At 36.5% G+C, this 24,717-nt stretch overlaps 1 protein-coding gene across 5 annotated transcripts in view; it reads left to right on the top strand.

Annotated features, from left to right (window-relative positions):
* LOC121426764 (golgin subfamily A member 4-like) overlaps positions 1-24,717 on the top strand; it is an 81,776-nt gene that overhangs the window by 6,401 nt on the left and 50,658 nt on the right. For 4 of the 5 annotated variants that reach the window (XM_041623153.1, XM_041623152.1, XM_041623155.1 and 1 more), the window contains exons 2-11: positions 2,080-2,184; positions 3,735-3,896; positions 4,642-4,875; positions 5,911-5,958; positions 6,496-6,552; positions 7,220-7,318; positions 8,649-8,786; positions 9,811-9,930; positions 10,651-10,882; positions 19,675-19,799. In XM_041623153.1, the coding sequence (XP_041479087.1) occupies positions 2,080-2,184; positions 3,735-3,896; positions 4,642-4,875; positions 5,911-5,958; positions 6,496-6,552; positions 7,220-7,318; positions 8,649-8,786; positions 9,811-9,930; positions 10,651-10,882; positions 19,675-19,799 (1,320 nt within the window). The remainder of the gene's footprint in view (positions 1-2,079; positions 2,185-3,734; positions 3,897-4,641; positions 4,876-5,910; positions 5,959-6,495; positions 6,553-7,219; positions 7,319-8,648; positions 8,787-9,810; positions 9,931-10,650; positions 10,883-19,674; positions 19,800-24,717) is intronic. The other variant, XM_041623154.1, reaches the window with a different exon arrangement.

Below are 24,717 nucleotides of genomic sequence, written 5' to 3'. Positions count from 1 at the left end.
CTTCTTTGCTAATCATAACTTAAAAATCATGTTTTATTTTTCTAGGGGATGAGGCAAATATCAGACAATAAATCATCAAACAAAGCTTCATGTGTTTTACAAGGCCGGCGGGAGGCTCACGCACGTACGCATTGGCGCTTGTACTAGAGCTCTAGCCAGTCTGAGCTCTGTCTCTCTGCCAGAGCTCTTGGGGACAATTTGCTCAGTAAAGGCCTCAATGATGGTTATTTTCTGTTTCAGACAGAGTTTACATTTCTGGTATATTATTCAAACTGCCAATAAAGTTTGATAATTTCTTCATTGTCATGTATATTTAAGTTATTAATGAGTTCATTCTCACCAAATTTAGACCCCCCATAGAGAAATGCAATTTTCATGGAGATTTGCATTTTCAAAGAACCTCAGAAAAGTTAGAGAATGTGGGCCTTTATTACATAGCCGAGTACATGTTATTGTACTACTGGAATAGATGGAGTAGAAATTAGATATTAAATTTATTTATATCCAAGTTCAACTCACAGTCACACCCACACAAACACACCCACATCCAAGATTCTAAGCATGAAAAAAAAAACTTTAAAGATCATACAATATTAATATTCATTAATAAGTGAACAGGTATTCCTCAAAATACAAAAACATAGCACATGAAAAGAGCCCCAAAAAAGTAGAAATGGAGCCCTCAAAATTAAAAAAAAAATTGAAAATGGAGCCCCCCCAAAAAATGATTAAATTTTTCCTGCATGAGTTGATTGATTTAAGCATATTTTTTTTTTCAATTTTACAAGCTTTCCATTGACCAGTACTAAATTTGTTTGGATTCAAAGATGTTGGCCTCCTTAGTAAAACAAGCCTTCAATAATTTTTACAGAACAAACTCTGCATTTTCCCCCTGTAATTTATCTCCATCAATATTTCAAACAATGAGTTGATTTAAGCATCCTTATTTTCCTTATTTCACAAGCTCTTCAATGGTTCAAATTTGTTGGGATTCCTGTAAGATTTCTAGAAGCTTCTGATCTCCCTAGTAAATGGACATGAATTGAAAATTGCATTTATAATACAAATGTCAATGCATACATTTACAAGAGTCATTAACTTGACAGTCTTGCATCACACTGCACGTGCTCATAGCGGAAGGTACAATGGCCGTTGACCCCTGCATCATGGAAAAATCTTGTTCAAAGTTCACAAAGGTCATGGGCAATTTAAATGCATCCTTAGTTATTCTCGGATTTGTTTTCCAATTTTCCATTTTGAAGATCATTTAAAGATTTAATTGAATTTGCTGTATTTATTTAGATACAATTATTTTCAGCCTGAAATATTCCTTATCAACGTTCCAAGAGTTCAAGACTGACTGGATAAACTCACACTTACTGCGAAGTATAAAGTATCTTATCTCTACTAACCTTGCACAATAGAGTCCTACCATTAATACAAAGAGTTGCGATTGATCTGATCTACATACCACAGCTACATGTATGGAAAGCCAGCAACACTAACATCCAAAATGATGCATGTTCAGAATGATTTCTAGATATAATTTACAATTCAGTGTGTTTCTCTTTTGTTCAACATAGTGCAAATTTCCTGTCAAAAAAATTGTGATCATTATAAATGATTATATTTGATTTTTAATCAGATTAATAACTATGGCCTATATTCTGAAGTCAGGTTTAACTTAGACCACGGTCTAACTATGTGCTAAAATTATGGTAAGCCAAAAACTCCAAAATTTTGCTTATATTGTATATTTCTCATAATTGCTATTTTGTTGCCCTCTGCTTTTGTAATGAAGAAAAATACTTAAGAATTCTTCAATATCATTCCCAGACATTTATTAACAATTGTAGTATCAAATGAGTTAATAAATTGGATGTGAACTAAGAATTTGTGCCCAATTGGCCCTCCATACTTGAACCACAACTTTTAACCAGGGTTTAATTTAAACCCAAGTTCAGAATACAGGCCTAAGTATTTACAACTCTTTGTTAGATTGGACACAGGGATACTGTTCCTTGATTTGATATCTTCTTCAACCTCTTTGCTCACTATATTCTGTGTATTTACTAACAGCCCATCAAGTCCCCAGGTGTCGGAAATACCAGTACTAGTTCCACTCCATCCTCGACACCAGATTCGAAACCTGATCGGGATTCCCTAAATTCAAGGAGGCCCCAGGTATCATACACAAATTAATGTCAGTTGTGTGTGTATCATCATTCCACTCAATTTCATCCCATAAAAATCATGATTTATTATTATTTAGACCATATATTTTAGGTCAAATTGTGGATAAAAGTGTAGTTATTTTTTGACTATCTGGATTTATTTGTTACCCATTTGATATTGGATTTGTTTTATTTTCCTTTATTTTGTGTAAAACATGGGCACATTTCATTCTTTAGCTCTCTGGATGTTAAAGGTAAATGCTAGTTTTGGTAAAGATATCAAAATGAGTTCGTACAGAATCCAATGAAATGACCACCAAAGTGTCTGTATAAAACGCATGTGCCAAAGGATTCTGGAAGAAATTGTGTAATTGCTGAGAAATCAGCAAATAAGCACAAGATTCGGGTCATGCGTCGGGCCGACTTTCAAAGCAATAATAATATACATGTACACTGTCCCACGTGCGCTTATCTGTGTTGGTGATCTTCGGTGTGAACATTTTTCAGCGTACATATAGATTTCAAGATTTCACAAAGTTCAGTTAATGTGACTGTACCAGATCTAGATCCTCGATGATATACTGACAATTAAGCCTTGTTTTACAGACTTTCTCATGAAATCAGTGTTTACTGCAACTACTGGAATTTCTGTTTAAACATGTGTTCATTACCACACCCAGTGTGCCATCATGTGAACATGTCATTTATCTTTCAGTTTCATAATCCACAATAGGTGCAGGAAAAAAAAACAGCACTGTATTGAATGAATATTTTTCATTTTTATTAGGACTTGGGTGACAGGTTAAGCATTAGTTATGGATGGCAATTGATATTGATCATTAAAATTAATCCTCTTTAAAATTGAAAATTTGTTGAATTGAACTTTGCCATAAATAATTTTAGTCTAGTACCTGAGTCTCTACAAACTCAAAGTATGCTTTAGTACATGTACATGTATAGATCTAGCAACTTACAACAACTAATACTAGAAAACGGAAAAAACAATTATAAGTGAAGTATTTTTTTGCATTACTATTAGTTTAATTATCATTTAGTATAATTAGGATACCAATGATGATGAGGATGATGAATCATGTTGCTGTGTTGTTGTCAAATATACATTTTGCAGTATTTTAATTAAATTTATTGTGACTGATTTAATGATAGTGATTGATATTCTTGAATGGTTGATGGTTATGAAATGATGATGATGTTTAAACATTGAATAATTATAATTAGAATGATAATTATTCATTGTGACAATATATTTATCTATTTATTATTTAATCTATATTTATTATCATTATAATCATTATGATGATGATGATGATTATTATTATTATTGTTGATGTTGTTGCTGTTATTATTATTATTATATTGTGATCATTGTCATTGTCACATTTGTATTATCATTTTTATTCTTACTTTTATTTCTAAAAATGTTATCATCTTTTCTTATTGTTATCACAATTATTGTAATTGTCATAATAGCAGCATCATCCTTTGCATACTTTGACTACATGTATAATCGATTGTTTACCTTAATATTTTGCCCACCAGACCCCCAATGACAAGACACCCAGCGGTGCGGAAGCCAGACCTAGAACCCCTTCCTCCAGCAGTACTACACCAGGAACCCCTAACCAGGGACCTCAGAACAAAGTCAATACATCATCAGCTCCGGAGGCTGAACAAGCCATCATCAAACAATCAACACCCTTGGTAATTAGCTCTTAAAGATAAATTCCAGTTTTGGTAACGATCTCAAAATGACTTTTTACAGAATCTAATATAATGACCATCCAAGTGTCTGTTTGTATGAATACAAAATATGTGCCAAAGGATTCTGGGAGAAATTGTGTAATTGCTGAGAAATAAGCAAAATAAGCGCGGATTTGGTCACTTCCGTCGGGTCTTCATTCCAGCAATAATAATACACTGTCCCACGTGTGCCTATCTGTGTTGGTGATCTTCAGTGTGAATGTTTTTCAGCGTAGATTTCAAGATTTCACAAAGTTCAGTTTATGTAACTGTACCAGATCTAGATCCTCGATGATATTCTGACAGTTAAGTCTGGTTTTACAGACTCATTCATGAAATCAGTGTTTACTGCAACTACTGGCATTTCTCTTTAAATGTATATACTCTTGTCTGTCAACAATTTGATCATCGCCAGCTGTATATGTATATACATGTAGTATTGACTGGCCTTGAGGGGAACTTAAATATGTTTCCCCGCAACAGAACCATATTGGCCTGAGTCTTTAGATGAGGGCAATATGGTTAAGTATGTTTGTTTAGAGCAAACTCATGAAAAATTAAGATATTTCATTTAAGAATAGGGGTTTATTGTGTCATGTTTATATCAGGGGCTAGACTCTGCACTTTACCATGTTGATGTATGTCGTATATTTCTGCAAATAGTTGTAAATCCATTTTATTTTATCATTAAATTTTTCATCTGCAGGAAAATGCTGCAACACCGCCTCGGCCTAAGCAGGGTGCACCCCCATCCCTGGGTGAAAGTCCCCTCTTCCCTCAGTACCAGGCCCCTACCAGCGTCTATGAAGCGCCCTCTGATACAGAGAGCGAGATGGAAGAATCGGGATTGACCATGGATTCCATGAGAAAAGAAGAGCTGTTCCAGCGCTATAAGCTCATGGAGAGGAGCTTGGTCAAATACAGGACAAGATATAAGGAGGTGGGAATCTGGTTTTTAAAATTCCCATTACAGTAATAGAGGCAGCACAATAGGGGATGCGAGTGGGGGGGGGGGGGGCTGCCCCCTTGATTATTCAAGTGGTTTTATTAAAAAAAAGGAGGAGTAATGGGAAAAAAAAAAGAGATAAAAAGATGTATGTCATGCAACTCAGGAGTACCTTTGCATTTTGTTGATAAATCAATAATTATCTTGCCCCCCCCTCCCTATCAAAATGCCCTGGCTATGATCAACTACGGTCACCAGTTCACATGCATCTCCTTTAATATCGATGTCTATATGGAAGTGTGCATCCTCTATGCATGGTCTGTCAAATGTGATGATGTTCTAAATCTTGCATGCAACTTGGAATTCAAGTATGACATGGAGTCACATTTATTAACACCTTTGGGAAATTACCCTTTACATGTAAAAACGGATTTGGTGGTCATGGGGGGGGGGGGGGAGTGGATTGGATACAAGGGTAAAAAGACTAAAATATTCTATAAAGGATGTACTTTTTGCTCCAACAGTCAACACTACGTGTTTAGAGTCCGATTTGCACGAGGTGTGGGAGGTGGGGCCGTACTAAACTCAAATGATGTAGGTAAAGGTAAAACGGACGTCAGTGAATATAACAATTGAAATATACTTGTTTAGGGGTTCAATTCAGGGAATACATGTGCTTACCAAGGCTATTGTTTTGTTTAAGGATAACTTTCACACACCAATACTTGTTAGGGGGTGCATTTTCAGAATATGGAAAAACGTGTTTAGGGTGCTTTGAGAGACCCCATGGTCACCCATGGTATCCACTCGTCATTGGAAGTGCCCCCCCCCCCGGTGGTCATATCATTAAATTCTGTTTGAATTCACTTTGTGACCTTTACCAAATGGAATTGATCATATTATTTATTTCTAACAAAAAAGGCTGATATCCTTTTGAAGAATTATTTTTCACTACATGCCTTCTTTTTGACCAAATAGTATTGACTATCGATATGATGTTTTCAAATATTTTTTCACAAATACTTGCAGGCCTCATCAGCATATAGAGACTTACAAAAGGAAAATGAGAAAATCAAGGTATGTTACAATATTCCGTGGTTGCCTAAAAGTAAACTTGCTTTTGTGGGAACGTTTTCGTGATTTGATGTTAATGCAAGTCATTTGGCAGTTCTGATGATGATTTAGCCATCTGTTTAAAATAATTGATGTGCAAAGATGCTATTTTGGATTATTTTAGATCGAAGGAATTATTAATAAATCACTGTTATTATTACTGTTGTACTTACTATTATCATTATTATTATTATGATGATGATGATTAGTATTATTATTGCTATTATCATTATTGTTATTATTATTATTAATATTTTTATTATTATTATGATTAGTATTATTATTAGTAGTAGTAGTAGTAGTAGTCGTAGTATTAGTAGTAGTTGTAGTAGCGATAGTGTACATGTAAGTATTTGGCAGTAGTAGTACTTGTAAATATTGTTTGATGCAAAACTTATGTGGTTACCTAAATAAGGACTGTATTTAAATCAGAAAATTTCCTCTGAATCAATGATAATTTTCTACATCATCTCTTTTTCCTGTCCTCTTTTCTTTTTTTAGAATATCATGTCACAAACTCAGGATAAAGCACTCAGGAGAATATCAGAACTCAAAGAGGTAAGAACTTGAACTATGGCAGACATATTGTTGCTGTGCTAGAGGAGGAGTAGAAGAAGTAGGAGGAGAAAAAGAGGAATAAGAAGAAGGAAAAGTAGAAAACAAAAAGGAAGAAGAAAAAGATAGAGAGAAGGAGGAGGAGAGGAAGAAAAAGAAGGAGGAAAAATGAAGAAGAAAAAGAAGGTGAAGAGAAAGAAAAGGAAGGAAAAGGAGGAGGAGGAAGAAGAAGAAGAAAAAAATAGAGAGAAGGAGGAGGAGGAGGAGAGGAAGAAAAAGAAGGAGGAGGACAAATGAAGAAGAAAAAGAAGGAGGACAAATGAAGAAGAAAAAAAAGGTGAAGGAGAAAGAAGAAGGAAAAGGAGGAGAAGAAAAAGAAGGAGAAGAAGAGGAGAAAGAAGAAGAAGACAACGAAAAAGTAGACAACAAAAAAGAAGAAGAAAAAGATAGAGAGGAGGAGGAGGAGAGGAAGAAAAAGAAGGTGAAGGAGAGAGGAGGAAAAGGAGGAGAAAAAGAAGGAGAAGAAGAGGAGAAAAAAAATGGAAAAGAAGAGAGGAAGGGCAAAGGGACAAGGGGGAAATGAGATGAAGAAAATAAGAAGGACAATCTAAGGGGAGGAAGAAAAGTAAAGAAAACTAGCCAAACAATCATGTAAATTTTTATCTTTCAGGCAGCTGAACTTGACAGGGGTGCCAAGATGCACATGGAAGAAACATTCCGTTTATCTCTCGAAGAGAAAGATGAGATGGTGAAAGTACTACAAACACAGGTGAGATTATATATCATCCTGGGTGGGTGTGTCTTAAAGCTGTTTGTAAATTATGAACGTCTGATAACCCTTCTAGTGACCAATACACAGTGGTAAATTGTCCATAAACCACCCCGGCTCAGCGAATCGGAGACCGCTGATTGGCCAATCGCGCAGATCACGTCATGACCACGTGGTCGCCAAAATAATTCCTTCGGACTGCGTGCAAAAGTATCGACAGCGATAATGATATCCGGTCACACTGTCTACATGGTAAATGGTCTTGGTTCGTGATCGGATCTCTCCAGTATCGATCGAAAACTATCGAGACTGCAATTTCATGCATATTCACGCGGAAACCCGGAAATCAATTGACTTTGTACACGTTGCGATAGACTCTACAAACACGATGCCATATCGACACTAATTTGTAAGATTTTGACGGAAAAGTAAGAATTTTGTAATCAAAATTCGCTTACCTATGCGGTATCGGTGAGAAAATAGATCCTCCGAGAATACCTTTCATATTTCATATAAAATATAGGAAAGTGAAATTCTAGGTCAATTTTGGTACGGGGTTCTATACAATTTGCCACTGTGCAATATTGAGTATTTAAGCTATATCACTTGTCGCAAGAAAAGATCACCAGTTTGTAAAGTAATCTGTATCTTACAAACAACTTTAGGTAAGTGCCACCAGGGGCCCGTTTCATAAAGGACTTGCAACTGTTGTAACTTTGCCATTATGGCAACTACCATGGTAACAGAGCTCAGCAGCCAATCAAAATCAAGGTTACCATGGTAGTCACCATAATGCAAAGTTACAACAGTTGCAAGTCCTTTATGAAATGGGCCACAGATCTTTTATTTATCGGTGCTTATCAGTGATTAGTCACTGTTTTAGGCTATGAAAAACAGCCATGGAAAATTGAATATTACACACAAATTAATTCATTTTGTATATGCTTTTCATCTGGACTCTGCCTTGGACAGATTTACAGAGGTCCTTGTACTGGTGTGGTTATATGTACAATGTACATGTGCAATACATTTGTTTTCTCATACACCCTTGTTGTAAATAATAGTTTATCTACATGTATTCATATATTAGAAAATGAGCACATTTGCCAAACTGTTTGCACTAAATTAGGGACTTGTGAATTGGACATAGGATGTACATGTGCTATTCATCCACCCTTTTATATGTTGATTAATACATACACTACATGTACATGTATGCCACAATTTGATCAAGAAATATCTGGAGTTTTTCAGTGCATTTGTTATTTCTACCTAACCCAGCAATATATAGAGTATACCCTTAATGTGTCCATCCATCTCCATTTGACAGGTTAAATTATTGAAGACAGGAAAGAGTGTTGATGAGACTGATAGCTCAGATAAACCTCCTGCAAGCCCCTCTACCCCATCAGCCTCAGGGGAGGGTGATGCTGCTACCATGGAAACAGTCAACAACCTTAAAGAAAAGGTTAGCAAAAATATTAAAATATGATATGAATTATTTGACCTATCAGGATACAATTATTATTACTTTTTAAAATATAATGTTTTGAAGTACTATTGTTGTGTTGGGATCGAATTGGTGATTATTGGAGGGAAGCGTAATAAGGAAACTTTGGAGAGTTATACAGTTCAAATCACTAGGTATTTAATCATCAATATTCAGCTGCAGTTCGAAGTACATGAAGATTCAGATATAACAGGAGACAATGAATATAATAGTTTTGAAGTATACGATTAAGATTCGGAGTGAAGTTAAAATATTATTCGATGGACGTCTAAGTCTTGAAGTCAGTCAGTCTATCTGGATGAGTGTCGTTCTAGTATTCTATCGTATTCTCTATACTCTAATAATCAAGAAGTCTTATTTATATCATTTGTTTTGGGGTGTAACTATTTTAAGATGGGAGTGATCTAAACTTGATCTAATTGGTCTACAGGTAACTGTCTATCAAAATTTCTCTGGTATAAGGGGTGTGGTGATGCTCTGTGCAAGTGACTGGGGCTGGAGTGTGAGTCATACTTCTTCCATGAAGTTAGCTGACGTCACTGAGAATTGGTCTTTTTATGGTCAAGGCTTAGCAGTTAAATGGTATTGGGGGTTTGGGGAATTCTTAGATGACATTGGGGGAGTTTGTAAACGAGTGAGGGTGAATGACTGAAAGGATAACAGGAAGTTAAATACATACTACATAACACTATGCCAGCATTTAGAAGTGGTGTAATGATGGGTTACAAGACTTGAAAGGTCTTAACAAAATAACACAACTTGGCAGGTTTCTAGTGTTATGTTCTTTATTTACAATTTTGTTCTCATACTTTAGATGGTCAAGTGCAAGGCATTATTTGCTGTTAGTAGTTTAAAGTGAAAAATGCCAATATATGAATTGAAGTATGACATATAAGCATTGCTGTCGGGTGACTACAGATTTCAACAGTATGATGCAGCAGAAGACTCTTTTGAATATAGGGATTTATGTTTTCCTTTGCAGGTCAAACGCTTAGAAAACTTGCTTGGAAAATGTAAAGAAACCATTGGCAAGAACAAAGAGAGGACAGCCCAGCTTGTTAGTGAGAAAGAAGCTACTGCAAAAGAACTAGAACAATTAAAGGTAAGACAGGATGCTTTATGCCTCAGTAATTAAGTTAACTTTTTCTGTCCCTGGCGTTCCAATGGTTGATATTTCTTATTTTGTATTGTTTACACTGAAATGTATTTTTGAATAAATAATAATAATAATAATGATTTATGTATCCATCTTCACTATCTTCATTGTTTAATTTTATAATGTCAATCCATTCATGAGTGAAGAAATTGATTACTGCCCTCTACTGTTTAGTTTAAGTGACTTTTAGCATGATATTGCTTGGATCACAAATATAGCATTGTAAAGTATATTGTTATGATTGATGGGACTATGAGACTGAAATGAGTAATAAATGAAGAACTGTATCAATGATTAAATTGGTAAATAAATATATGAATTGATATTTAAAACAAACAAATAGATAATAAGATAAATAAAGAAGGAATGAATTAATTAATAAATAGACAAATAAATGAATGAAAAAATAAGTGGATAAATAGAATAAATAAATAAATAATTAAGATTGACGAAAAGAAAAAAGCAAACAAATGCATAAGTGAAAAGAAAGAAAGAATGAATTAATACTGAATATAGTTCGATTAATTCATAAATGAGGAGTTAAATAAATGTCGGAACTGATTTTATGATAATTTGCAATATTATGATTTTTCGTTCTTGCAAGGACAAACTTTACTCTTGCTTGATGAAAAACTTATACATATTTTATGTCTTGACCAAACGCAGGAGCAGCATAGTCTGGAGCAAGCCAAGTTTGCCGAGAAACTGAGCAAGGCCAAGGACGAGCTTGACCAGTCCGTCGAGGAGAAGGCCCTGGCCATTGCAGAAACCAAACAGATGATGCACGGTGAGCTTGAAAACAGAGAGCAGCAAATCTCAGAGCTGAGGAGCAAAGCCCAGGCTGCTGCCAATGAAGCTGAGATGCTCAAAGCAGAGGGAGAGAAGAGCAAGAAGCAAAGTAAGTTGAATATACATGTATCTAACCCATCCTCTGTCTATTTTTCTTCTTCCTCCTCTTCTTATTCTTTTTTTAATCTGTTTTATTTTCTTTTTCTGTCCTCATTTCCGTTCATTATTCTTTTCTCTATTCTTCTTCTTCTCCTACACAATTCTTATTATTAATCAAAATTTTCCCCTATTCCCCTCCCCTCCTTAATTTTCTTATTTTTCTTTTCCATTTTCTTTGCCTTTTCTCTTTCTTGATCATATTCCTCTCCTCCCCCTTCTCTATTTCTTCTTCTTCTTCTTCCTCTTCTTCTTCTTCTTCTTCTTCTTCTTCTTCTTCTATTCTTCTTCTTCTCCTTCTCCTTCTGCTCCATCTTTTCCCTACTTCCCCTTCTCCTGTTGGTTTGATTCCTCTTCCTCTCTACCTTCCTTGTTCCCCTTCTAACATCAATCTCACATATCATTAGCCACAGAATGTGCCGCTCTGTGATATTACATGTAGGTGTCAATTGGTGGTTAGGGCATGATGAGGCATGGATGACATTTGGTTCTTTTTTACAAATTTTTTTGTGATGTGTCATTCTTTTTAAGTCAGAGGATTTTATTTATTCCCCTTTCCCCTTGTGTATTTCTTTCATCATGAATTATCCAGTATCCTAGAAGGTGAAAATTGTGTTGATACATGGAAGAGGAGATGGTAAAAGTGTGTTAAAGGGATAGAAAAAGAGAAAGATTGAGAGGGAAGTAGAAAGAAGAAGAAAAACAAAGAGAAGGAAAGAAGAAAGAATTGATCATGAGGGAGAAAGGCTAATCATATCTATAGGCAGTGTTTTAAACTTCAAAATAAGAAAAAGAGAAAGCATGACAAAGTAATACATAGCAATATACATTATACAGGGGAAGATGAATGAAAATAGGAAAGAACATTGAGTAGCAATCATACTGATTAACCTTAATTTAAATAATTGAAATGTGGGGGGGGGGGGTGTTTTTCCTGTATTGTAATGCTGATTGAAATCTAGATGAATTAATGTTACTTCCCTACATGGTACCTATGTACCATCATCTTTTTTCCATGTATTCACTTCTGATTATTTTGCATGTTCTGTTTGTTTTTCCTTATGTAATTTGCTTGTTTGTTATATTGTAAACATTTGTTTACAGGGCCCCCTGGAAAACAGTACATGACTACTGATGGGGCTACCCTGTATAAATAAAACGAAATAAATAAATAGAGGGAGAGAGAGTTAAAAACATCACCATATTGTGAACTTCTGGAGTTACAAAAACAAACAAAGAAGGAAAATAATAAAAAAAAGAGAAGGTACAGATACAGTAAGAGAAAAAAGGTGCATACACTGTATAACAAGATAAAATAAAAGGCTTGTTTTTGCCTTTAAAATACTGCTGCATAGAAATACATCAAAAGTGGTTGAAGGAACTTTTGATAGATGATTCACAATCTATCCGTCTCTTTGTGGTTGATATAATGACAGCTCTCCCTCTATCACATAAACCCTACTCCATGTGTGAGTGACTCAGTACACTGTATGTACATACATTGTGCATTCGTGCAGTTTTGACAGGAAGCGGGCGAATTGTTGGAAATTAGTGTTTAGACCCATTTTGTGGTAAGTGGGTTTGCCTGTTGACATAGCTACAGGAATTAAAGAAAAATATCTACGGAAATGTACATGTACAATTTCATATTGGCACTAATCAAATTAGCAAATTACAAAGCTTTTAACATTTAATTTGGATACCATTACGATATACATGTATGTTGATTAGCGTTTGTTTATTCTGTCTGGATAAGGATTAAAATCAATGACTTCTCCTATGTTCCATGTCCGGGGGGGGGGCCACTTACATTGGCGAGTGGATACCATGCGCGACCAAAAAAACACGTAAAAAGGATGTCTTTTTCACGATAGGGCACGTTACGTACGTAACGTGATAAGGGTGTCAAAAACACAAAAATAATGAAAAAAGGGTATCTTTTTCGCTAGGAAAATTACGTGTTTAGGGTCGAATTTGCGGGGATGATAATACAAAATTAACATGTTTTATAAAGGATGTCCTTTTTGCCCCAACACTTCGTGTTTAGAGTCCGATTTGCGCGAGGTGTAGAAGGTGGGGTCGTACTAAACCAAATAAGGTAAAGCCGACGACCGAAGGACCTGTAACAATAAAACATTCCTATACTTGTTTAGGGGTTCATTTCAGCGAATATTTGCCAAGAGTATCGTTTTGTTTCCAATACTTGTTAAGGGTAGGGTTTCACACGCCAATACTTGTTAAGGGGTGCATTTTCAGAATATGGAAATTACGTGTTTAGGGTGCTTTTCGAGATCCCATGGTCGCGCATGGTATCCACTCGTGAATAGAAGTGGCCCCCCCGGGGTTCCATGCTTGTTGATGCTACTGACCCAATGGATTGTGATGAGAATCCTCAAAATAATTTCCCCTTTTCCATTAAAAGATACCATAAAATATATACAAAGTAGAAAATTCATAATAAATATTTGAATTTATACATCAGGTGAATGAAGGACAATGTAAAATGACAGTGTCATACGCTGTACAGATGCATAGATGTACATGTATTATGTATACAGTGTAGGAAATGCATGTACATGTACATGTAGTTGTTTGACAATGCCTAATTGAAAGCTTAGAAGTGGTCTCATAATTTATACCCCACTGTATTCTTTCTCCAGAAATAGGAATGAGATATCATGAACTAGGAATGTGGCCCCTTCACAGCTGTGTATACCGCATTAATTAAACTGTCTGACCATTGAGCACTTGGTTAATTACCTTAATACCTCATCTTGGACAGTGGTCAAGATATTTCGTATATTAAGAGATCAAGGGAGAAGGTAGAGTGGGGGAGCCGTAATGAGGGGAGGAAAAGAAATAACGAGATGGAGAATAAACCAATGAGAGTAAACACAGTCAGAGCTGTCTATTAGTATGATTTTATCCTATTTAGTAAGACTTTGATGGGGGAAAGTGATGCTAAATTAGATTTTTCCAGTGGAAATAGGATTTTTTAAACTCATAAGAATGATGATTTTTGGTATGTTTTTAAAAAATTTAAGAAAGATATGATTTTAGGATTGAAAAATAGAATAAAAAGTAATACGATAAAGAATCAGATTTTTTCACAATTAAGGTTGGCCTCTCTGTCAGAGGAGGATAAGAAGAAAGGGCAAGAAAGCAATAATATAGATGAAAAGGGGAATGTAGTTTAGAGTACCATATACCAAAAGTCAGAATCGTGCCTTTACACTTTAATCACCAATTATCACATTTAATTGTAGACAAACCAGAGCGGATTGTGGGAAAGATGACTAGTCCCTTTAGAGTGGGTTCCTGGCCAAAATACAGAACAAAGGCTATTGATAAGGTACCTAATGCCCTTTTTACACAGGATTTTCTTAACCCCGACTATCGCTAACCCCGTACTATTCTTAACCCCGTACTATTTTTTTTCCTTTTCACACATGCCAAATTGTTATTGCTAACCCCGGATAAGGAATGCTTGCTTTTCACACACGAAACTTGCTAACCCGGACTAGTGGTTTTTGTTGATCATTCGTAGTACAAGTACTTCACTCGTACACTTTTTACACACGCTACAATTTCCTTAACCCTGTACTATAGGTGGGGCCAAATTGCCATTTAGCCCCACCTATAGTACAGGGTTAAGCTTAGCCCACTTTCGTTTTACACATGCGATCTTAACCCCGTACTATTGCTCTTAGCACCGCAATTGGTGGGATAACCCTGCCTTTTTGCAGGGCCAAATAATCCCGTACTATAGGTGGGGTTAGCCCACTTTGCAAAAATGCTGTGTAAAAAGAAAGTGGGCTAAGCTTAACCCTGTACTATTGGTGGGGCTAAATTGCCATTTAGCCCCACCTATAGTACGGGGTTAATGCTCTTCTCACTGGGAAATTTTAGCCTGTGTAAAAAGGGTATAAATAAGTTGGAAGGGGGGGAGTAGAAAGAGGGAAGAAGAGGTGGAGAAATACAAGGAGATAATCATGAACCTCCCATAGCATCAATGAAGGAAATACATGTGTTCGATTATGTCTAGCCTATGACTTCATTGGCTGAGAATGCTTTCAATTTACTGCTTTGCATTTATTTTATTTTTGGTCAGAGTTTCAAGTATCTTGGCCATTATTCACAATGTTTGAGATGTAGATTGTGAAAAAGGGTCAAGAAGACAAGTCAGTGGAGGGGAGTCAGAAAATGATAACAAGATGAAAGAGGTATTAAAGCAGGAAGAGATGGAGGAAGTTGAGGGGAGGGGAGGTAGAAGAGGGGGCAGGGTGGGGAGATGGAGGAGGGGGAATGGAGAAATAACAGGGAAGGGGAGTGGGGAGAGGGAGGTAGAAATAGGAGTTGAAAGTTGAGGTGGAGAGTAAGATGGAGAAAGAGGAGAGGGGGTTTAGGAACAGCAAATGAGAAGGAGGAGGAGAAGAAGGAGAAGAAGGAGAAGGAGGAGAAGGAGAAGGAGGAGGAGAAAGAGAAGAAGAAGAAGAAGAAGAAGAAGGAGAAGAAGGAGGAGGAGGAGGAGAAAGAGAAGAAGGAGAAGAAGAAGAAGGGAGGAGAAGGAGAAGAAGAAGGGAGGGGAAGATGGAGGAGAAGGAGAAAAAGAAGGAGGAGGAGACGAAGAAGAAGGAGAAGGAAAAGGAGGAGGAGGAGAAGAAGAAGAAGAATGCAGGAGGAAGAGAAGGGGTTGATAGACGGAAGAAGGAGGAGGTAGAGATGAAAGAAAAAGGAGGGGAGGAGTGATAGAGAGGGAGAAGACAGAAAAGTGATGGGGAGAGGAGTGGGCAGAGGGGGGGGGGGGGAGTGGGTGGGCTAGGGGAAAATGGTGGATTGGGAACTAAAAAAGAAGACCTGTAGAAAATAAGTCAAGGAAGATAAGAAAAAAAGTAAGGGAAGGAAAAGGAGTAAAATAAGAAGAAAAAAAGAGGGAACAGGAGGAAAAAACTAAAGGAATGCCAACATAAATCATGTTGATTGAAGTGCATCCTAATCACATCAAGATACATGTAGATGGTGACAAAATTGGGTTGACCCATCCGCAAGTTGAATCAATTATAAACCATAACACCGACAAGAAGGATGACAGTATCACAGCCTCGAAAATCGATTATCGCGTAACCACCCAACCCAGTTTTAATAATTGGACTGCTATTTGCAGCGAAGCTAAGCTTGATCTTCATAGCGTAATGATATAATGAAGTGATAAGTGAATGATTAATCCCTTAGATAGTTAATTAGTTGAGTTTGAGAGGGAGTGGTTGATAATCTGAAGTGGAAGTGTTGTAACCAGGGCGTGTTCAATAGATTCTCTTGACCCATACAAATATATGTACAGGTGTACACAGATTTGATGAGATTATTTTAATCTGACTGCATTTTCTCGTGAAATTGGCAACAAACATTAGATTTACATCAATTTTCATTTCTTGAAACAATAAAATACGGATTTATCAAAGCGTGTAGAGTTGTGAAAAACTTTCAACTTTTATATAAAAAAACTGTTAACCTTATGGTGGTTGAACTATAAAAAAATCTTTGGAAACCTTGTTTCTATTAAAGGTAATAAAGATTTGGTTGAATGCGCCTTTCAGGAAATCATGTTTGAGTTGTGAAAAGCTGTGTTACTATGGTTGAACTAAAACTCTTGGGAAACCGTGTTTCTATTAAGATAATAATGATTCGGTTGAATGCAACCTTTCGAAATGCACCTTTTCAGCAATCTATGTTTGAGATAAGTTGGGAAAATTTTTTGTTGAAAAACAGTGTTACTGTAACTATATAAACCTGCAAAGTCTAGCAGCTTGCAGACGTCGCTTTCCCACTACGTTTGATCCATCGTGAGACAACTGGTAAATTCTACTACTCAATTCTTCGCCACAATGAACCTCTTCCACATCATCGTATAAACTATAGTTGAACTAAAACTCTTTGGATACCTTGTTTCTAATAGAGATTCCGTTGAATGCAACCTTTTGAAATGCACCTTTTCAGCAAGTCATGTTTAAGACGAGTTGGGAAAAAAATTTGCTTAAAAAACTGTGTTAACGTAACTATAGCTCAACTAAATGTAAAACTCTGTGGAAACCTTGTTTCTAGGGTAGTAAAGATTCTGTTGAATGCAACCTAATGGACATAATGGTAGTAATATCCTCTGTCCTTTTTACTGTCATGGTCAACTGTTCGGTTCTGTCATCTGTGATTGTCGTGAGGTGACAGCGACAGATGACAATTCCGGATTAAATATTTTGAGTTTCCTCTCCGTAATGTTCAATTGTGTCTCATTATTTGTTCATTATAATGACTGGAAGATACATCTGCTGTTGAATTATTGAACTATTGAACTATTTCTTCAACTTGAAAGAATAATAGTTAAAAGAACAGTTTCATGTAAGAGGTGGAGAAAATCAAACGCAGAAGTTTTAGTACCATTATAACAGTTGTCTGTGAAAATTACTACATGTATTTGATTCATGAAGTAGCCTACTCTCCACATTGTAAATTTGTAGTATATTGTATTTCCTTTCCTGACATTTGTGCCACAAATCAATATAATATTAAATGAATAAAAAAGTGTGTCTGTTGTACAACAGAGGAGAGTGGATATTATTATTAATGAAATTTGAATAGTGTCACACCTTTCTCATAAACTCCAGCTCATAATGGAAATTTGGAAACATGAAATAATTAATTATAAATTTTCTGTGTATTTGCACCCTTTGTCTACACAATATATAATTTATTTCTCATAGACTTCAAATGTATGGGGCCACCTGAGCAGTGTTTCAGAATAATTGTTATAAGCTACTGAAATGATTTAATGTGATTGGTTAATAATGATAATAATAATGATGATGATAATAATAATGATAATGATAATAATAGTGATAATGATAATAATAATGATAATAATAGTAATAATAATAATGATAGTAATAATAATAATAATAAATATAATGATAATAATAATAACATTGGTATATCATGACGAAAAACTTCCATTTGAGAACACTATACCCCAGTTCCCCTTCTCATCAATTCTCTTCTCCAGCCGTAACTGCCTCAAGAAAGCAATTTAAGTATCAAAACACCTGTTTCTTGACGTTGATCCGAAGATAAAACAACAGCCCGGCATATACAGTCACATCAGGGGGCCACACACGATGGGATGCATGCGCAGCGCTGAGTGCGGTCCCTGTAAGCATGCCGTCATTTTTATTCGCTTACTTTCCGAGGTCGATTTTCTTCGTTCGAAATTGAAAATGGACTAACATTGGGTTACTGAATACAATATGCCTTTGAAAACGTGATTAAAATTTAAATATGGCATACAATAATTTCATTCCGAAGGTCCTACTACAGGCATAGAAGTCTTACATAATAGCGCAGCTGTGGTTTATCTTTTCGTCCTTTGCTCAACGCTCATGTACTGGCCTGTGGGGGTGAAATTGAGACAGCAGGGATTACCCATGGATTACTTGGCCAAGTGCGGTTGATAAGGGCGTGGAAATGGTTTTTAGGAGATCCAAATGGAAAATGGGGTACAACACCGCAGTTCGCAATCCGAACTGCGGTATCGTTTCAAAGGGAATTTTGACGTAATGTTTTCCCTTCTGAAAACTGTTCAGCGGGCCCTGCTATTATTAATATTACCATGATAATGGATACATGAGTAAAATAGTAGTATAATACCCCGTTTTATGAAACAGGGCCCATGTACATCACTAACTACTGCAAATTCTCATTGCAAAAACAAGAGCAAAATCTTCTGTTAATAAACAGTAGATTAGAGAATCATGTGGATGACTAAGACTTACTGTATTTATCTGCCAAAGTTAGCTGCTGTCCACATTTGTTTATAGTCATCCATTGAGCTATTGCCAGAATTAGTCTTATTTTTGGTATCATTGTGCCTTTACTAATCCCAACTTGTCAAACACTCTTTATTTTAATGCTTTAAACATGCTAGAAACTTGGCATAATCACAGACCTTTTTTGTGGTTGAAATCACTTACAACTCTCTTTGCAAAACAGTCCCTGATTTTTGCAAATTGATATGAAAATGCATTAAGTGCAGAATGGAGAGGATTGAAATATATATATATGAACAAAGAGAGGGTCCATAGGGAAGGGGATGGGGGAAGGAAGGTGCCCCTTCTGTACGTAGCAAGTAAGATCTTCCTATATTAATAAAACTGTTAAAACTCAGTGTTTCAGAGGAGTGAAGCTACATGTACATGTAAGAAAGCTTCTACCGTGTCCTTTTTTTTTGTCTTTCCGTCAATGCCCACAATCATTATTATGGCATATGAACGTCAAGATTGACATGACCTGAATTTTGCTGGGACCAGCAAGGGCAACACACCGGATGAACACCCTACTCTTTGACGAATGTTGTATTGGTTTTAACGTGCATAGGTTGTGACTCTCCTATACACGGGACCAACATTTGCGTCCTTTCCGATGGACGGAGTGTTTTCCAACTGCTTTCACACCTGCACTGAATACAGTGGTGAGGCACGCTTATTATACACAACGCTATAGCATCAGATTTTTTATTAGACGTGTTTCGGCATGAGCGGCACTCGAACCCCTCTCGTTGAGATCTACGATCTTATCCGAAACATGTGCTCCAACCGACTGAGCTACGCTGAATCCCCTGTATTACAATGTATTTGAACAAATACCTCCACCTTTAAATGGTGAACTGGTCATGACTTTCATTTTTTTTTCTTGATTCAGTTGGAGAGCTAAAAGCAGAACTAGAGAAGCAGTTATCTGAATCGGAGGCTCGGAGTGATCAAGAGAAGCAGAGTCTAGCCCAAGAGCTCTCCAGGGGAAAACAAGCCGTCATTAGTCTCATGCAGGTAAGAGGACCATTTGCCACTTCTTTCTTGTCTACCCACCTTTGAAGATATTATCATTCTGTGATTCTGGGCCTGTTAAATCCATCCATCTGTGCATACGTGCGTGCGTCTACCCACCCACCATCCATCCACTCACCCACCCACCCATCCATGTATCCCTATTTTATTGTTCATAATAAAAATTGGAAATAAAATCCTCTGAAAACTATGTTTTCCCAATTGAGCGTGGGCTCGGCAGCCACTGAGCAGCACCATATCGACATGCTCTATCCATACTCGTTGAACCGAAACAGCTAATAGCAGCAACTCCCATCTTTTTACATCTTTTGGTCTGACACTGCCGGGCTTGAACTCCTGACCTCCCTGTTGGGAGGTGGACGCTCTTCCAACCAAGTGGACACTTAAAAAAGGTTTTAAAAAGAAATTGAATATAGTAAAAAAACATTCATATTGCACCTTACATGTAGATCTAGAGATCAAATATTCCTAGGTACACTATGAAATGTTACATTTCACAGACAAATAAATAGAAATTAAAATTAATTGAGAATTGAATTGATAATCTGGCTTTAGCCATCCCATGTGGTATAGGCATATGTAAGAACAAGATCACCTGCTTGTGACCCTAGTGAATATAAACCGTTACATTTTACTTGTCAAAGGAATATACCTGAGCCCCGTCTTACAAAGAGATATGATTGATCCAATCAATCTCAACTCTATGGAAATCCATCCATATCATACATGTAATTCCTACAGGAAATTTGCAGTCTCCTTTAAGAGATTCACACTGCATCTTCAAGAGAACAATGAATGTATGAATATGCAAGAAAATATTTTGAACAAATTTGTATTCTAGATGTTGACGTTGCTGGCTGTCCATAGTTGTGATTGATCGGATCAATCGCAACTCTTTGTAAGACGGGGCCCAGACTATTAACATTTATGTAGGATAGATTTTAGATTTCTGTATACATATTTATGTACAGTTGCATGTACATGAACCTGCACCGCTGATGGTGGTAGAACTCCCATGTTTTTTCGTTAGGCATGCCTGCATCTGCATGCAGCATCATGTACCTTTAAGAGGAGTGAATGTTTCTGGCATGACATTTCAGAATTTTTCAGGAACTTGTTGCTTCTCATGAGGAACTGGTCATAAGATCAACCTCCATCAACACCGTGATACTGACACCCATCAAGATCATCTGATACTGAAGGCCCCACTCAGTATGGTGTTTGGGGGTTGAAAGAAGGTCACATGGAACTTTCATGTAACTTGAGGCCAAAAACCCCTCAACCTTTGTTTGCTGCTACATGTACATGACCAGCCTTCATAAAAAGTTCTTATGATAGCAACTTATGTTGGAATATCATCTTTAACTGGAAGAGCCAATCAAAAAGCAGATTTTTCCACTGTTGCTATCATGGTAGTTGACATTCTTGAAAGAATTGCTATCATAGCAACTCTTTATGAAATGGGGCCCAGCTGACTTTAATTTTCAATTCAAATATGTCTTGTCTTCTTGTCTTTCTGTTAATGCCCACAATCATTATATTGATTATTATGGCATATGAACGTCAAGATTGACTTGACCTGAAATTTACCGGGACCGGCAGATGCAATACACCGGGTGAACACCCTACTCTTTGACGAATAGTGTATTGGTTTTGTTTTAACGTGCATAGGTTATGACTCTCCTATACACGGGACCAACATTTGTGTCCTTTCCAATGGACGGAGTGTTTTCCAACTGCATTCGAACCTGCACTGAATACAGTGGTGAGGCACGATAACACACAACGCTATAGCATCAGATTTTTTGTTAGACGCATTTCGGCATGAGCAGGACTCGAACCCCTCACGTTGACATCTACGATCTTATCCGAAACAATCGCTCTTACCGACTGAGCTACGCTGCCTCCCATATATGATATAATATAATATGTAATATAAATATAACTGCCCCCCCCCAAAAAAAAAAAATGATTAAAAAATCCAAACAAGATCTGTGACATTACCCAATACAACTCTCCTCTTGGACAAAAAAAATACATCCAATATATCTTCTTTTTTTCATTCTACATGACAAATAATAGCAAGATAGCAAAAAACCCCAGAAAGAAATGGGTAGACAATTAGACATTCTGTTGCTCTACAAGTGATATAGATGGTAAGGTTTATAATGCATCTCCTATTCATGATCTGTGGTGATGCATTGCATGCCAACCACATGCAATCTGAAATTTGAGTGTGAATTTTTTGTCTCCCATCTGAAACCATTTTCGAAGTTGTAAAATGCTTCATGTTGGTCTGGACCAATGCGGACAAAAATGTGCTGTACTAATCCAAAGTATTTGATTTTCATTTGATTTCTATTGTACACTGCATCTCCAACCCATAATTGGCAAGCTAGGATCTGATGACCAGGTTAACAAATCTAATATGTTCATATACAAAAGACATACTGTCCTGTACTGTATAAATAGAGAAATCTTTCTGATAATCAAACCAAAGAACAAAGTCATACACCCCTGTATCAACAAAAGCAACAAGGAATACATGAACAGCAATGGAAACAACAAGTACAATAACATTAAAAAATACGATGATAATGATTAAATTCACTAACATTGATTTCAGGCAAAGAAAATTATCAAAATATCATTACATTGTGCTGCAGTGAACTGGATTTAAAGGTCAGGTCCACCCCAGAAAATTGTTGATTTGAATAGATAGAGAAAAATCACAAACATAACGCTTCAAATTTCACCGAAATCGGATGTACATGTAAAATAAGAAAGTTATGACATTCTACATTTTCGCTCATTTTTCACAAAGCAGTTAAATGCACAACTCAGCGATATGCAAATGAGAGAGTCGATGTCCATCACTCACTATTTATTTTTTTTTTATTGTTCAAATAATACAATATTTCCATTTTTACAAATTTGACAATAAGGACCAACTTAACTTAACCATAAACTGTTAAAATATTGGTAATTTCACATGTTCAGGGAGAAGTAAAACTTTGTTTCACTTGACAAGGAGGAGAACATTAGAATATTTCATATTTCATATAATGTAATACAAAAGAAATAGCGAGTGGGTGACGTCATCAGTCAATTTGCATACCAACCAAGATGTGCATATAACTGTGTTGTGAAATTAAGCGAAACTTTTAAATGTCATAACTTTCTTATTTTACATCCGATTTTGATAAAATTTTCAGTGTTTTGCTTGTTGGATTTTTCTCCTTTTTTTCAAATCAACTTTTTGTTGGGATGGAGTTGTCCTTTAATAATACATGTAGCTGGATTTATGAAGCACTTTTGGCCTGATGATACAAAACGCTGCTATTATTACCCCGGCTTTAGCTTGAGCTACCATCACCGGCGCTCAGTGCATGCAAGAAATTACTCCTGCCAGGTACCCATTCACCTCACCTGGGTCAAGTGCAGCACAGTGTGGATAAATTTCTTGCTGAAGGAACACACGCCATGGCTAGTGTGTCCCACTGATATTACATGTACATGTACAGCATATTCAGTATTATCGCTGAATATTAATATTAAGCTTTATATTGAAAATCAATGTTGGAAATAAAAAGTCACTTTTGTTTTATATGAATATCATATTGTTGCAGTCTACATCTCTGGCAGGAAATATTAATGTCACCCCCGTTAGCCCCTCTCCATTCTAATAAAGCAAGCCCAATAACCCGATGACAGTTCGCTGGGCGATGAGTCAGTCCGTCAAGCCTGTTATCTCATTTGTGAGTGGTTTCCTGACGCTCTATATATTAGATGAAAATGATGCAGTGGTTTTCCTTGTGGGCCCGAAATATAAGTTTATGTAATGAAGAGATAATTGGAAGAGCCCATACCTGGCCTGACCTTGCATCATTGCATGTTGAATGATAGATAGTTGTATGAGAGTCATTGTTTATCATGTGTGGGGGTCTGGGGAGCCGTGGTGTAGTGGTTCTGACTCTCGCCTTGTAAACAGAGGGTCGTGTGTTTGAATCCCATCACGATCTTGCGTTAATCCACACTTTGCCACTCTCGACCCAGGTGATAAATGGGTACCCGGTAGGATGTGAAAATCATTGTACATGTATGTAGCTTTTCCAGAACTGTGTGCACCTCGCCGGCGACTGACTGGAATACTCCCCAGGGTGTGGAGATTGTGCACACATTGTGTGCGGGAATGAATGATTGAATCCGATGACCGAGGTATTAATGTGCTTGAAATAATTTGTGGCCTCCTTCAGTTTCCCATGTATTTTAAATTGCAAGTTTGTTGTGGACCTACAGATATCAAATGTTGTGTGCAATATATCGTGTGAAAACGGTGGGCCAACTTTTCTAGTTTTCGAACCCACAACCCTATAATTAAAAGGAAAGAGTCAAAACCACTGGACCACATGCTATGAAAAAATCTTATTTTTTTGTTTTCATATTTTTATAGAGGAATAACTGTATACAATGTACATGCAAGTCATTATTTAATTATTGATATGATTTACGAGACCGTGGTGAGGGAGCATGTGTCATCATCAACATAAATAGAAATCTAGATAATTTGAATAAGATAAGCTTTTAGACATTCTCTAGACTGATGCATCATGATGAGACATGGAGGTTCTCCCCAGGTGCTTTTTTATGTCTATGGTAATTTTCAAGTGACAAATTTTTCCCAGGACAATGCTTTTTCTTTTAAAAGGCCTCTATTGTGTTCATCCAAAATTCATGAATTAGGGGAATGTCAATCTATAATACAGAAAAAAGTGTTATTTTCAAACAAGACTCAATGGTGACTGAAATTCACATCACAGCACAGTATATCTATATCATATTCAGTATACATACATGTACATATAAATGTTAATTGATATTGACAATGATGATAATTACA

This window comes from Lytechinus variegatus, chromosome 13 (assembly GCF_018143015.1).
Source record: "Lytechinus variegatus isolate NC3 chromosome 13, Lvar_3.0, whole genome shotgun sequence".
NCBI classification, from domain to species: domain Eukaryota; kingdom Metazoa; phylum Echinodermata; class Echinoidea; order Temnopleuroida; family Toxopneustidae; genus Lytechinus; species Lytechinus variegatus.
This window is presented reverse-complemented; position numbering and strand designations above follow the sequence as displayed.